The 13,419-nt window shown below is 35.1% G+C and overlaps 2 protein-coding genes across 2 annotated transcripts; one reads left to right on the top strand and one right to left on the bottom strand.

Annotated features, from left to right (window-relative positions):
• The first annotated feature begins 1,224 nt into the window (after positions 1-1,224).
• Positions 1,225-4,631, top strand: LOC104233939 (large ribosomal subunit protein eL37-like). The gene is made up of 4 exons (XM_009787399.2): positions 1,225-1,341; positions 1,439-1,574; positions 3,588-3,689; positions 4,422-4,631. Exons 1-4 carry the CDS (start codon positions 1,339-1,341, stop codon positions 4,466-4,468), a joined length of 288 nt encoding a protein of 95 aa, XP_009785701.1. The 5' UTR covers positions 1,225-1,338; the 3' UTR covers positions 4,469-4,631.
• A 901-nt stretch (positions 4,632-5,532) lies between these two features.
• LOC104233940 (GTP-binding protein At2g22870) lies at positions 5,533-11,631 on the bottom strand. The gene is made up of 4 exons (XM_009787401.2): positions 11,068-11,631; positions 7,606-7,675; positions 6,620-6,782; positions 5,533-6,231 (listed from the first exon to the last, which is right to left on the bottom strand). The coding sequence occupies exons 1-4, from the start codon at positions 11,573-11,575 to the stop codon at positions 6,013-6,015; spliced, it is 960 nt and encodes a 319-aa protein (XP_009785703.1). The 5' UTR covers positions 11,576-11,631; the 3' UTR covers positions 5,533-6,012.
• Positions 11,632-13,419: the final 1,788 nt, after the last annotated feature.

Here is a 13,419-nt window from a genome sequence, read left to right as displayed (position 1 = left end):
GTATGTGTGTATATATATATAAGCTATATACGATATAATATTAGCTAATGCACTAATACTTAGTGCATAGTATAGTATAGTATAGTATAGTATAGTATAGTATAGTATAGTATAGTATAGTATAGTATAGTATAGTATAGTATAGTATAGTATAGTATAGTATAGTATATATACTAAGTGTATTATATATCAAGGTATATTCGATATATATAGTATAATATAGTATATAGTGTATATATATATATATATATATATATATAAGAACATGTATATAAATATACAATATAACATACCTTCATCGTATAATATCACTTTTAGTTGTATAATCCTCTTCTACTACTATCAATATGTATATGATGCATGCTAATAACTAATATAGTATACAATATACTATACATTATAAAGTAATGTGAAAATGATACATTAGTATCTCAGTGTACATTGAGAAGAAAAATATGATGTATACTGTTAATAAATATCGTATACAGTATATTATATAATACAAACTTATATGATATTGGTATAGATATAATGCAATATACCTTCATCGTATAATATTACTTTAGTTTATCTGATGTATACTACTAATATATATGGTGTACAATATATTATATAATATAAACTTTTATGAAATTGGTATATAATATATAATACATCACCTTTTTGGGTAGTTTTATTTGAAGAATATTTCTCCTACAAGAGAAGGAGAAGTTGATAAATAATGAATTATTTGTTGAGAATGTGTTGAAGGATAATATAAATAAAGGCGATGGAGAATTTTTAGAGACCAAGATGGAGATTGAAATAGAAATAATCTAATGAGTTTATAATGAAAATGTTGATTTAACAAAATGGTGAATTTGTAGGCATTAATTATGGAATGGGATGAGAAACGGGATACGTTACAGTTTGCATTCCTTTTCTATAGGGATTCTACCATATTTTAAGATTATACATAAAAGCTGTACAATATGAAAATCTAATTGTGGTCGTATATTATGGAATATTTGTTGAATCTATAAGCAATTATGAAAAATTCAATTCCTTTAATAGGAATCCTAAAACGGCTATGTGGGCACTTCCCCCACAAATGGTGCCAAAGTTGGGCGTACTGGCTTGGACCTGGTCCAGTCAGGCTGGGCCTGTTCTGTAGAGCCACCTAAAGGAAAGAAGCTAACAGTTGAAGGCCTGAACAAAGTAACAAATGGACTTCAATTCTGGCCCAAATCGCAAAACGAAAACCAAATAAAAACAAACGAACACCCTAAAACCCTACTTCTTCTTTTTCGACTCGCATAATTTTTCCAGCTTTAAGGTTTTCCCACATCCGCTGCACAAATGGTAACTGTCCAATCTACAAATGCATAAACGATCAACTCTTTATTCAACTTTGATTGTGTATATATGTTTAGTTATTATTTTTGTTGAATCGTATTAGGGAAAAGGAACAGGTAGTTTTGGTAAGAGGAGGAACAAGACACACACACTGTGTGTGAGATGTGGTCGTCGCAGCTTCCACATCCAGAAGAGTCGTTGTTCAGCTTGTGCTTATCCTGCTGCTCGTCTCAGAAAATGTATTTTGTTTTCATTTTTGAAGCACCCTTTTGATATTGATATTTGCCTGTTGGAACTGGTATTTTATTGAGAGATGTTTCAATGTTGGAAATCGGTGTATTTTTTTAGTTGATTATGAGCTTGTTTGGTTTGGGTTAGAAAAAGGGTAGTGGCTGTTTACATAGTAATCATAAGATAACTGATTGAAATGTCAGTTTTACTGATCTAGTAGTTTGCTATTAGGTCAAACATTTGGATTTTTTGTAATGTCGTGTAGCAGTGATTGGAAACTTGGTAAATAGCGTGAAATAATGGAACTGGCCGCGAAGTGCACAGTGATTTGGGTTTTTCTTTTTTTTACTTTTGTGATTTTTTTGTTGTCATTTCCCTTTGCTTTTTTGGATCTGGCGTGATTTAAGAGGGTTCGAATTAGGGAACTTTTTTGGATTTTTTTTTCAAGGGTTGTTGAAAAGTGATGTTTTTTGTCAGTTGATTGATAAGAGGGTAGTATTGAATCTCATAAAACTTAGGGCCTGTTTTTGACTGTTCCAATTGTTGAACATGTAATCACTTACTATTAAATTAGTGACTGACAGTCACTTTTACTGAGCTAGCAATTTGCTATATGCTCTAACTGTTAAATTGTTTGTGCAGTTCAGGAAACTGAGTAACTTAGGTAAATAACGGGAGCCGAATGGGTCCTAAACTTCATACTGTTTGGGTTCTTTTTGGCTTTATAAAACCAGGTGTAAAATGAAACTAGGATTAGTTGGTTCAGATCTTTGATGGAGTTGGTAGGTGCAATGACAAGAGGAAATGAGTGGATTACCTGTAGCTCCAGTCCAAGTTGTTTATCATGCATGCTTATAAGTCAATTCCTTGATACTTGAGCATACCTAGACAACTAAGAATTATTGTCCAAGCCATCTAGTAGGGTTGGTTTCGGTGGTGGTTGCACGGTACTATTTTGCGTGGAATTCCCTGTTTAATACAGCAATGCGTTTAGATGCTAACGGATTTTGTGTTTGAGCTGCTGGTATTGGTTGGTTGTATGTTCTTGTTATTGATGTCTCCGTGGAATTGTACCTTCAATCTTCATATTTTAGCTGGAGTTTTAACTAATAAATTGGATGGTATAAAAAGTATTTGCACAATATCACGCTACACTTTTTAACTGTTTTGTTCTTCTATGCTTTAGTATTTGTGCTTGATATGCCCCCTAGTGGGACCAGGATGTTACGGGTTCGATCCATGAAAATAGCCTCTTGCAAAAATGCAGGGTAAGACTGCGTACAATATACCCTTGTGGCATGACCCTTCCCGAACCCTGCGCATAGCGGGAGTTAAGTGCACCGGGCTGCCCTTATTTTTTATGTCCCTTGATGTTGTATGATTAGACACACTTTTATTTGGTTTTGGATTGTGTTTGGAAGGTCCTAAGTTTGGTATGTCAATAGCAATTTTGTGTGGGTTGGTTTGGGAAGAATTGGTTTTTAATTTACTGTGTCTGGATTTGTGTATAAACCTCTGAAATATTACTAACAAAGAAAAATTGTTTAAAATATTTGCTACTGAACTTATTTCCAAAATCTTAAAGCAAATTCTTTCTGGCCATATGGATCAAACAGGGTAAAAGATAAAGAGGAGATGGCCTGTCCAGCCATAAGGTTATACAGCTGGTAAGCAAATAAAAACTGGTTTTGAAATATCGATGTCTAAACGAAATAAAGGGGTCTAAGCCCCACTTGGGGCTTCATGAAGATTGTTTTCAAGTATCTGTTTCAAGCACAACCCTGTTTGTCCTATAAAAAAGAACTGAATGGCTTGGGAACTTTTACATGTTAGAAACGGACTGAAATTAGGGTTTGTGGCTGATTTGCGGAAACAACTCAGGGATCCAATTGTTTTTTTGTTTGTTTGCAAACAATAGCTACAATGGTTTAGTTTTGAATACCAATCCAAGTGGTTTTGGATGGTTTCTGAAAATAAAAGGATATCCTTATTTGCTGATTTCTTACTGTATTTTGCTGTAGATAACTGGAGCGTCAAGGCACTTAGGAGAAAGACCACTGGAACTGGCCGCATGAGGTACCTCCGCAATGTACCACGTAGGTTTAAGACCAACTTCAGAGAAGGTACGTCGTCTGTTATTATCTTTTGTAATTAGAGAATATTCTCTTGGACCCTCAATTTTACGACCTTGCCCATCTAACCTTCAATTTAGCAGATCCTCTAATAGACAAACTAGCTAATACTAACAACACTAACCTACAACTCATGTATTCATGTATGCTTTTTCTAGAGGGCAATTTCATCTTGTAGGTGTCATTTTGAGGATAAACAACTATTTTAATGACGTGCATATAGTAAAATTATTTTTACCCTAACTGCCTCTTCTTTCAGCTACAAGGACAGAGATCTGAGAATCGATTTCTTGATGGCTTTGTTCTGGGGGCATATATTTATCTTCAGTTCAAGGGTTTCTTTTTTTGCCCAGATTCAGTTTCCTTTCTTTATCTGCGTTCCCTTGTCTTGATATATTCCTGCTTTAATCCTTTCTTTCTTATCCAACAAAATTATCCTTTTCCCCAAATGTCTGTTTACAAAATGGCTCTCAGCTGTTGCTTAAGTTGTGGGCTAAGGCTATTTAAGCTTACCTAGTTTCTGCGTAAGATGGATCAATCTATCGTCCTAACAAAGTAAAGGTTGAATGTGCAAATTGAGATTATAGAATAGACCCAAAATGCAAGCAGGATGTAAAGGAGGAACCATAACTGCAGCGTTTCTAAATATATTTGGCGCGCTTGCATACTTCAATACTGTTATATGTGGGATTAACTGGTTTGTCTTTCTTTTGGGCACTGCAGGAACCGAGGCTACTCCAAGGAAGAAGGGTGCTGCTGTGTCCTCTTAAGTTTCTAAAGAGGCAGTTCATCTGTTTCATTTTAATTTTTTGCTTTACATTCCCTGATGAATCAAGTCTTGGATATTTGTACCTCGAGTATTATCTCTCATTTGTTAGTGTGGAGTGGTTCCTATTTAAGACAGATCCAATGATGATTGCCTTTTGTCCTTTATATAATAGTTCTATTACATTCCTAAGCGTAATAATTTGAATTAAATGATGTCCTCTTTAATCATCTGGATGACTGGTAGAAACTCCCATTTTGTACCGAAATCATTATGTTACCTAAGGTGGTTGGCCTCTGAAGTCATTTATCAACCTCCACGTAAAAGTAACGTTCAATCTCTCGTTGGACCTTATACTATTATTTTATTAGTTGATGTATGACTGTAAATGGACAATCTTGACAAAATTTCCTGCTTTTGTGAAGAGAAGTGCCTTCAAAATCAGACAGCTTGTATCCATAGCAGTGGTCCTTCAAAGACAAACTTTACACAGAACTTTGCATCCTGTAGATACTCTCTTTGTTCTCTTAACTGTTGCAAATGTTGAGAGGTCTTTTGCGGAGCCTTGCTCTTAAATTAAGTTGAAATTGCTTTGGAGTGCCCAATCCTGTGGGCATTTGTCTTATAAAATGTTTGGAGGGAGTAACTACTTTAGTGTAAAATTTGCGACTAGTGTGAGGTCAAATGGTGTTTGAGGGGACCTGGTCATGCATTTTCCGAGTCGCTAATTGAACTTCTGGACTCTGTATAGCCAGCTTTTGGTTTATTCGTTACTTATTTTGGTACAATTAAAAGAATACTGTTAGATTTATTGTGGGCCATATGATGAATATTTGTTGGTTTCTTCCTCACCTCTATTAACAAGTTCATTGCAACTTCAGTAAGCCCCTTAAAAATTTTACGACAATCCAGCAAACAGAGTTGCGATTAAATTGTATACTATATTGTTATCCACCTTGTTCAGAATCAGGAGGAGAGAACTCAAGTAAATGAACTTTCACCCAAACCCTAAAGAACATTCCCTTATTTCCAATCCTCCATGCTGAACAATTGTAATACGATAGATGCTGGGGACAAACACAGCTCAAAAACAATTTATTAGCAAGTCACGAAATAAATAATGCCAGCAGTTCTAATGATCCATTTCTTTGTCAAAGCATGCATTACATAGGTCAAAGAAAAATAGAGTTCTGTATATACAAGAGACACGGCCCTGTTGCTTGGGCATTCTCCATTTTGAGTTTCACTAGCAAACAAAGCTCAACCTAGTGCCATACTCTTTGACCAGGTAAGTTCTGAGAAGGATAACTAGTTGTAAGAAAGTATAACAATAACAATTGCCTAAGGCAGTCACCAATAGGCTCTTTTTCCCCAGTGTTCCAGTAACTCAGGCTTATAAGGCATACGATTCTTGATGATGCCAATTGTACCCTGCACGTCCTCACGCTTAACCATCACTTTTAACTCCATAAACACTCACACTGGTTAGTTTAGAGATGTTGGGCAAAAATTGCGAGCCGCAGCACCTATTAATCATATGATGCCAACTCAATGCTTGAGCCAATAGTTTCGCAGCTGAGACATGTGCAACAGTATCTCATCTCGACCTTGGTTGGTGACACTACTTGTCATAATCCAAGGTGGTACAGTTTGGAAGAACTTCTGTATCAACTCTAGAAAATCCTGCAAATTCTCTTCAGGCCTTCTCCCTCCATTCTTCTTCTTTTTCCGCTTATCACACTTGGTGAAAACTAGTGTCATTGGGATCTGAAAAAGAGCACCCACGATACTACACAAAACTTAGAAAAGTGTCGTCATAAATAAACAGAAAAACATCAATATTTTTCCAAAAACCAAATTGGTCAGCGGTTTCTGAATTGATTGCTTAGGTGGGGGCAAAATGATATCCAAAGTAAGGGAGTAATCCATTTTCCTCTAATATTGAGTATAATGATGTATGGTCTTGGAGTAGAAAGTTTAAAAATAACACTTCATAGAATCACACAGAAAGTGCAAAGGCAAACAAGGAACAACATAAAAATTCAGAACTTGAAATGTTGAGCACATGGCAAAAGGAGGCCTCATATTCACATGATGTGATCTTACAACTTCATTGTTCATAAAATCGGAATGGAGATAATTTAGACTGAATCACCTGATTCTGTCCCAACCAACTTGCATACTCAAGATCAATCTTTTTTGCAGGGATGCTAGCATCTATGAGGAGGAAGACTGAGACAAGGGTTGGCCGGTTTAGGAAATAATCTTTGGTGAACTTAGCCCAATCTGTCCGTACTTCATGTGGTGCAGCTGCATACCTTCAGTATTAACAAAAGTTCAGTATTTGATCTTGAATATGCAAGTACTATTAAAAATGTTATAGAAGACGGAGATAGCACACAAAAAGCATATAACGTTAACGATATCAATTTGAGGCATGAAAAGGAGTAAGATTATTCCAATGTTATTTGAGAGAGTGATAAAGACAGTGAAATTTGCAAAAATATGATTGGAAGGGACTAAGAGATAGGGGGTGTAGAGAAGTTGATTATCGTGAAAATAGATACAAAACAAAGTTCGAGCGCAATAATTTGTTTTGAAGTGGATTCACAGAAGAGAGGGAATTCAACAGTTGCATGAAGTCGCTCTAAAGAACATGTCCGCTTGGTGCTCAAGCATTTATGAACATCTTCTTCTGTCTCTTCGATAGCTTGCTAAACCTAGTCAAGCTGGCTAAAACCTTGCATCAAGCTCTCATAATATGATGAGTAATTGTTCAGTTCAGGTCAATGTTTTAACAATAGTCTCTAATCCAAAATCGCAGCATCATGCAAGGTCCTGATTCACAGTTTCTAACAAACAGAAGCAATCATGATTTTCCTCTTCATGAAATAAAATTCCTATATGTGAATTTAGTCAACATTTCTGAAAGACCTAGAATGATAGAGTAGGGAGTTCTCACTTCTCAAGCTACTGGGGATTTTTTATTCAATATGCAACTATAGAAAGCCGTCGGATAAGCTATCATGAAAATACATCGGCAAGGCCAGAATGTGAGCGTCACATTTCACAGTAGTCTTTCGAATGCTGCAGGAAAAGTATACACAACTTTCTTAAAACATTCTGCAGTGAAGTCCATACCCGTAGCCTGGTAAATCTACAAGGTACCAGCTATCGTTGATCCGGAAATGATTGATGCATTGTGTCTTCCCTGCAATTAGATAGAAGAACAGGCTTAATTATACGGTTTCGTATTGCAGATTTGTAAAGAAATTCTTGAAAGGTGAAATATCAGAGCTTCAGTAGCTGCAGGTCGGATTTAATTTTACATATAAAAGAAAAACAGTTTACTTTCATTCAAGTCCCCCAGAAAATTTTGCTTGCCTATCTAGACATAGAGAGCACTTACAAGAAATCAAATTTCTCAGGAAGATTTAAATAAGCATGTACTATCAAAATTTCCATGTACTGAGGTACTAAACAAATCATATTAACCATGTCGTATTTACCACACCTTAATGGAAACAAAAACTTAGAACCTATACAGTTTCACTGGAGTTAATAAAGCAAGAGAAGGAGCTGGCAGTTTCTAGCCACCAGGAAGACTTGGCATGCAGCACAAAGCTGAAAAATCTAGTAAAATTGAGATAGGTAAAGACAGAACAGTGTGCTTGTGGTCTTTGATGAGCGGTACGAGGACCATTTATCAAGTAGTATACCAGGAAACTCTAAAACTGTTGCTCAGCTCTCACAGTGGAATGACAGCTAATGATAATGGAGAATGGCAGAGGCACTTAACGGAAATCTGATGAAAGAATGAGATAAAAACTGCTGGAACTGCATTGAATCTTTCTCCTGTATCATATGCCTTTTATAAGTCATTGTACACCACATGATATCTTTCTTCCTCTTACGATAAATTTCAATCAATCTCCTTAGCAAAAATATAGACTCCTCATTCCATTGTAGATCTATAGGGGATAAATCTAGATTGGTTCTCTATCACTCTTATAGTGTCCCTAAGTCTACTAATTATCACTCTTCCCCAGAGTTTCATCGTATGACTCATAAGTTTAATGTCATGATAGTTTGCACTTTGCACAACTTTGAATGCCTCCTTTATTTTTATAAACTAGAATCAGGGTACTCTTTCTCCACCCATCGGGCATCCTACCACTTTTCAGTAAATAGTTTGGTAAGCTATCCTACTCCAACCTTTCCAAGACTCTTCCAAACCTCTATGGGGATACCATTTACGCCATAAGCTTTTCTAATCCTCATATATTTCACAGCATCCTTACCTCCGTTGGCCTAATTCTACAAGTGAAGCTAAAGTTCTATCGTGCACAAATGTTTGGAGATCTAGAATGTTGTTATCGGGGTTTGAGTTAAATAAGTTTATCAGAATAGCCCCTTCTCATTATCTTCTGTCAATACTTGTTGAGAATCGTTTTTTACACTTCCCCTGAGTTAAGTCCTTACTTCTCTTCTCTCTTAGTCGCGTCGGTTTAAACATTTCTTTCTCCCCAATTGTGTCCTTAGCTTTTGGTTAAAGCCATCTACGGCTTTTCCGCGAGCTTTTTCTTTTGTGTGATCAGTATCTCCCTCGAGCTTTACTAGTATTTTAAGCTTCCCTCTTATCTCTCTTGTACTCTTCAAGGCTTCTCTATCTTTTGCTTTTGGCAACTTCCTATAGTGTTCTCTTTTAGCTCTAATAACTCTTTGCACCTTCTCATTCCACCACCAAGATTCTTGAGGTTGAGGTCATAAACCTTTAGAGACACCTAACACTTTGTTTGCTACTCTTTTAATTGAACATGACATTTCTTCCCATAGGATGTCAATATCCCCCTCTAGGTCCATGCTCCCTCCTCCCGTAGTTTTTCTTGAATGCTAACTAGTTAGCACCTTTTAATGCCCACCACTGAATTCTCAATTACTTGCAAGTTGTGTCCTTTCTCACTCTCACTCTCGCCTCGCGTTTTACATCCAAGACCACCAACCTATGTTAGGTGGTCATCACTTCTTCTGGTATAACTATACAGTCCTTATATGTTCTATAACGTCTTCGGGTAAGAATAAAGCCATTTTGACTATGTTTAACCTAACTCTAATATTTTTTTTTTGTTGGTTAAATTATGTGTTAGCTACACAAAATCATAAGCTAAAGTGAACTCTAGGATAGCCTTTCCTTCATCGTTCCTAGTGCCATAACCATATCTTGTGTACTTGATCATTATTATTGAAGTGTGTGACCATCTCATCTAAAAGCATAAGCTATAAGAAAAAGCACACTTTATTTACTTAATTGTCTCTTAAAGCACACCCATCACGTGCCGGCTTCGTTCATTTTTTGCATTTGCCAAGCACATGAAAAGTCATTTATTATAATGGCGGCGGTGAGACTCGCATCCCGGACCTCTGCCTGCTCTCATACCATGTTGAAGTGTATGACCATATCATCTAAAAGCTTATACTACTAGAGAGAGCACACTTTATTTACTTAATTGTCTCTTCGACAACTATCTTTATCGACATGACCTTTCAGATCTCCCTTAATAAAGATCTGATGGTCGCCTGGAATCCCTTTAACTAAGGTGTTCATATCTTCCCCAAGCTCGCTTTCAAATAATTTAATTGCTTGGAACTTGTTGATAGCCACTTCAATCGATTTGTTCTTCTTTATGTTATCCCAATCTTTACTGCTACCCCTGTTACCTTCTAGCTTCACCCAAAACATGGCTATTAAGTTTTCGAAAGTCTATATGATTCGTAATCCATACAAATTTTACCTTATGAGAAGTTAATCATATTGCTGAAGCCACACAAACATGCAATCAATTATGCAAAGTTCCAAAATTTCTCTGTCAACATCAAGTGACAACCTATTTTGATGAAGTAAGATGTTATATTACTGGCATCAAGAAGATGCAAAAACATTACAAAAGAGGTTGGTTTGCTCCATTTACACAAAAATACAGTTCTAGTCAGGAAGCTAACCAAAAGCACCAAAAACCTAAGGTTGGCAATCAAGCCAAAGTCAAAGAGCTAATAAAATCTAGAAATGGAATTAACTCATTTACAGGGGAAAGGTTGCTCCGGTTATATAGATTCCTAAGGCACTTTGCTCTCAGGGGGCAGTTGGGAGTTGTTATGCCATCAAAGCATTTGCGCTTCCTTTCTGTCCAAATACACCAAAATATACTTGCTGGGATCATCTGCCACATCTTATTGATGGTTCTGTCAACTTTCCATCAAGTGAGACCTACTATTTTAGCTATACTCAAAAATCTATCTTTAATGAACCAAAGCACCCTCAAAACTCACATCTTTTCCACAATCAAGAATCACACTTCATCAAATTAATAGTAACTATACAAAAGTTTTAACCATAATGCTGAAGCCACACATACATGTAAATGTGTAACCAACAACGAAATCAGAAATTTCTCTATCAAGTGAAACCTAATATCTTAGCTATACTCGAAAAAACTATTTTTAATGAACCAAAGAACCCTCATAAATCACATCTTTTCTTTAATCACACGTTATCAAATTTACAGCCATTCTACAAAAGATTTCAAGCAAAGAACATATGAAAACCTGGTTTCTTGGAAGTAAGAGCAAGCTTTTTACGCTTCACAAGCGAGTTAAGCAAAGAAGATTTGCCCACATTGGACCTCCCAACAAGAGCAAACTCAGGCTTTCCATCAGAGGGACATTCCTCAGTCTCCACACTGCTCTTCACAAACTCAGCTTGCTCCACTTGAGCATCCCCAGCATATTTGCTGAGCACAATATTTGACCCTTTTAAAATCCTAGCACTCAAGGGCCTTGAACCAGAAGAAATATCAGTATCAGGTGGAACAAATAGCTTTTCAACTGAAATTTCTATGTGGGTATTTTGTTCTTGAACATCTTCAAGTTCCAAATTCTTGGTTTGTGAGTCTGGGTTTTGGAGGAGTGTGTTGGCTGCTGCTGTAACTGATGAAAAATGGGAAACTGGGGTTGTTTTGGATTTGGATAAGAGTGTGGATGTTATGAGAATCTTGGGCTTTGGGCAGAAAATGGAGAAGTGGGAATGGAGTTTAGGAAGATGACTGATAAACATCTTGTTTTGGTTCTCTGCTCTCACTGTGAAGTCACTGCCACCATGATATTGTTGGGTTTTGCTGTGGTTTGTAAAAGATATTTCCACTTCTTCTTTTTTTCATGTTGGTCCTTTGGGATAAGATAAATTTCAGAACATCCTTGAGATATGATCACAATTAGAAATTGCTCCTTTCAAGTTTCATAATGTGCTAACAAAAAAAAAAAAAAGTGCTAGAAAATAAAATTTCCATTAACTTATTATTAGCCCGTTTGGACTAGCTGATTTGAAGTAACTGATAAGCATTAGGTGTTAATAAATAAGTAGTTACGTGTTTAGGTACAAGTGTTAAAATTGATAATAAGTTGCTGCAGTATTTGATATAAAAGTGTTGATAAGCTCTTTTTGTGTTAAAATGTCTTAAATAACCTTAGAACTGTTTAAACTTTTAAAGGTGTAATTTCTTCAAAATTTTAGATTTCAGATCGATTCAAATATAAAATATTCTATTTGTCATTTTATTTTAAATACAAATCTGCTTAGATAAGATAATTTTTATGACAAATATAATTTATTTTATGATAAGCATATAATCATAGTTATAATAATTAATAAATTGACAACAGTTTTTCAGTAAAAAATAAACCTAAATAGGACAAATTATTTGAAGAGAAGCAAACATTGTCTTCATCACCATAATACTTAGAAAACAATACACAAAAAATTTGTTATGTCCTCATTTATTACATACAGTTCAAAGATTAATACACAATTACATAGATATAAGTATGCAAAGGAATAGAGAATTTGCTTATCTTAAATAGTCAATGAGAATTGAAGACTTGAAAGGGTGGGGAGGGGGAGAGGGAGGGGGTTAGGTTGAATATTTGAGGCAGTGAGTATCGATGTAGTAGTTTTGCTCTAAAAAGAGATATTTTAAGGATAGAATAGTAAAAATCTTTGTCAAACTTAAAATGCTTATAAGCTAAAAATTCATAAGTTAGGGGTATGACTTTTGACTTATTTTTAACTTATAAGTACCTTTAACTTTACCAAACTCGTAAATAAGTCGAAAAGTGCTTATAAACTTAGCCAAACACCCTCTATATACCTAATATTGTAAAGGAGTAGGTTATTTACTCTATTGTTTAGGTTATTAACTTATTACAAATAGTTACTCTCTCTCAAATACATCATATTATGTGATATTATTTGATTGGGTATAAAGTTTAATGAAAATAAAGGCTTCTGAAATTTATGATTTAAAACAAGTAGTAAATATTTACATGACCAATCATCTTATTAAGGATAATATGATAAGTTTAAAAATAAATTATTTATTTAAGAGTATCATAAATATATTTAAATAGAGAAATTAATGTGATTGCCTAAAAGGTTACAATAGAAGAAAATTGCCTTCTTAAGTCTCTGCTGTGTTCACTAAAAGTATCTGATTATTACCTAAAAACTAAACTCTTAAATTTAGTATAAGTATGTTGTTAGTGCGGTGTGACAAAATCAATATGCGAATTATAGTCTCTTGTGTGTTCATTAAAATGTCCTATTAGTACGTAAAGACTAAACTCTTAAATTTTATATAAGTATATTGTTAGTGCGATGTGACAAAATTAATATGCGAATTATTTTGTGCGAAATGTTCAATACAATATGTTAACATAAGTAATTTTTTTGTTGGTAAAATCGTCAATGAGATTCAAAAATTACTTTAGATCTATCTTTTTAAATTTTGTGTGACATTTTTGAATAGTCCTGTATAAAAGTTACAATATCCTAATGACGTACTTCTTTACTTGAGGGAGGTTTTATTCTTGTGAAAACTGAGTTTAAGGGGTTCAACGTTATTT

The sequence above is a fragment of the Nicotiana sylvestris genome, chromosome 8, assembly GCF_000393655.2.
Source record: "Nicotiana sylvestris chromosome 8, ASM39365v2, whole genome shotgun sequence".
Taxonomy (NCBI): Eukaryota; Viridiplantae; Streptophyta; class Magnoliopsida; order Solanales; family Solanaceae; genus Nicotiana; species Nicotiana sylvestris.
The sequence above is the reverse complement of the archived record's forward strand: the minus strand, read 5'-3'. Positions and strand labels throughout refer to the sequence as shown.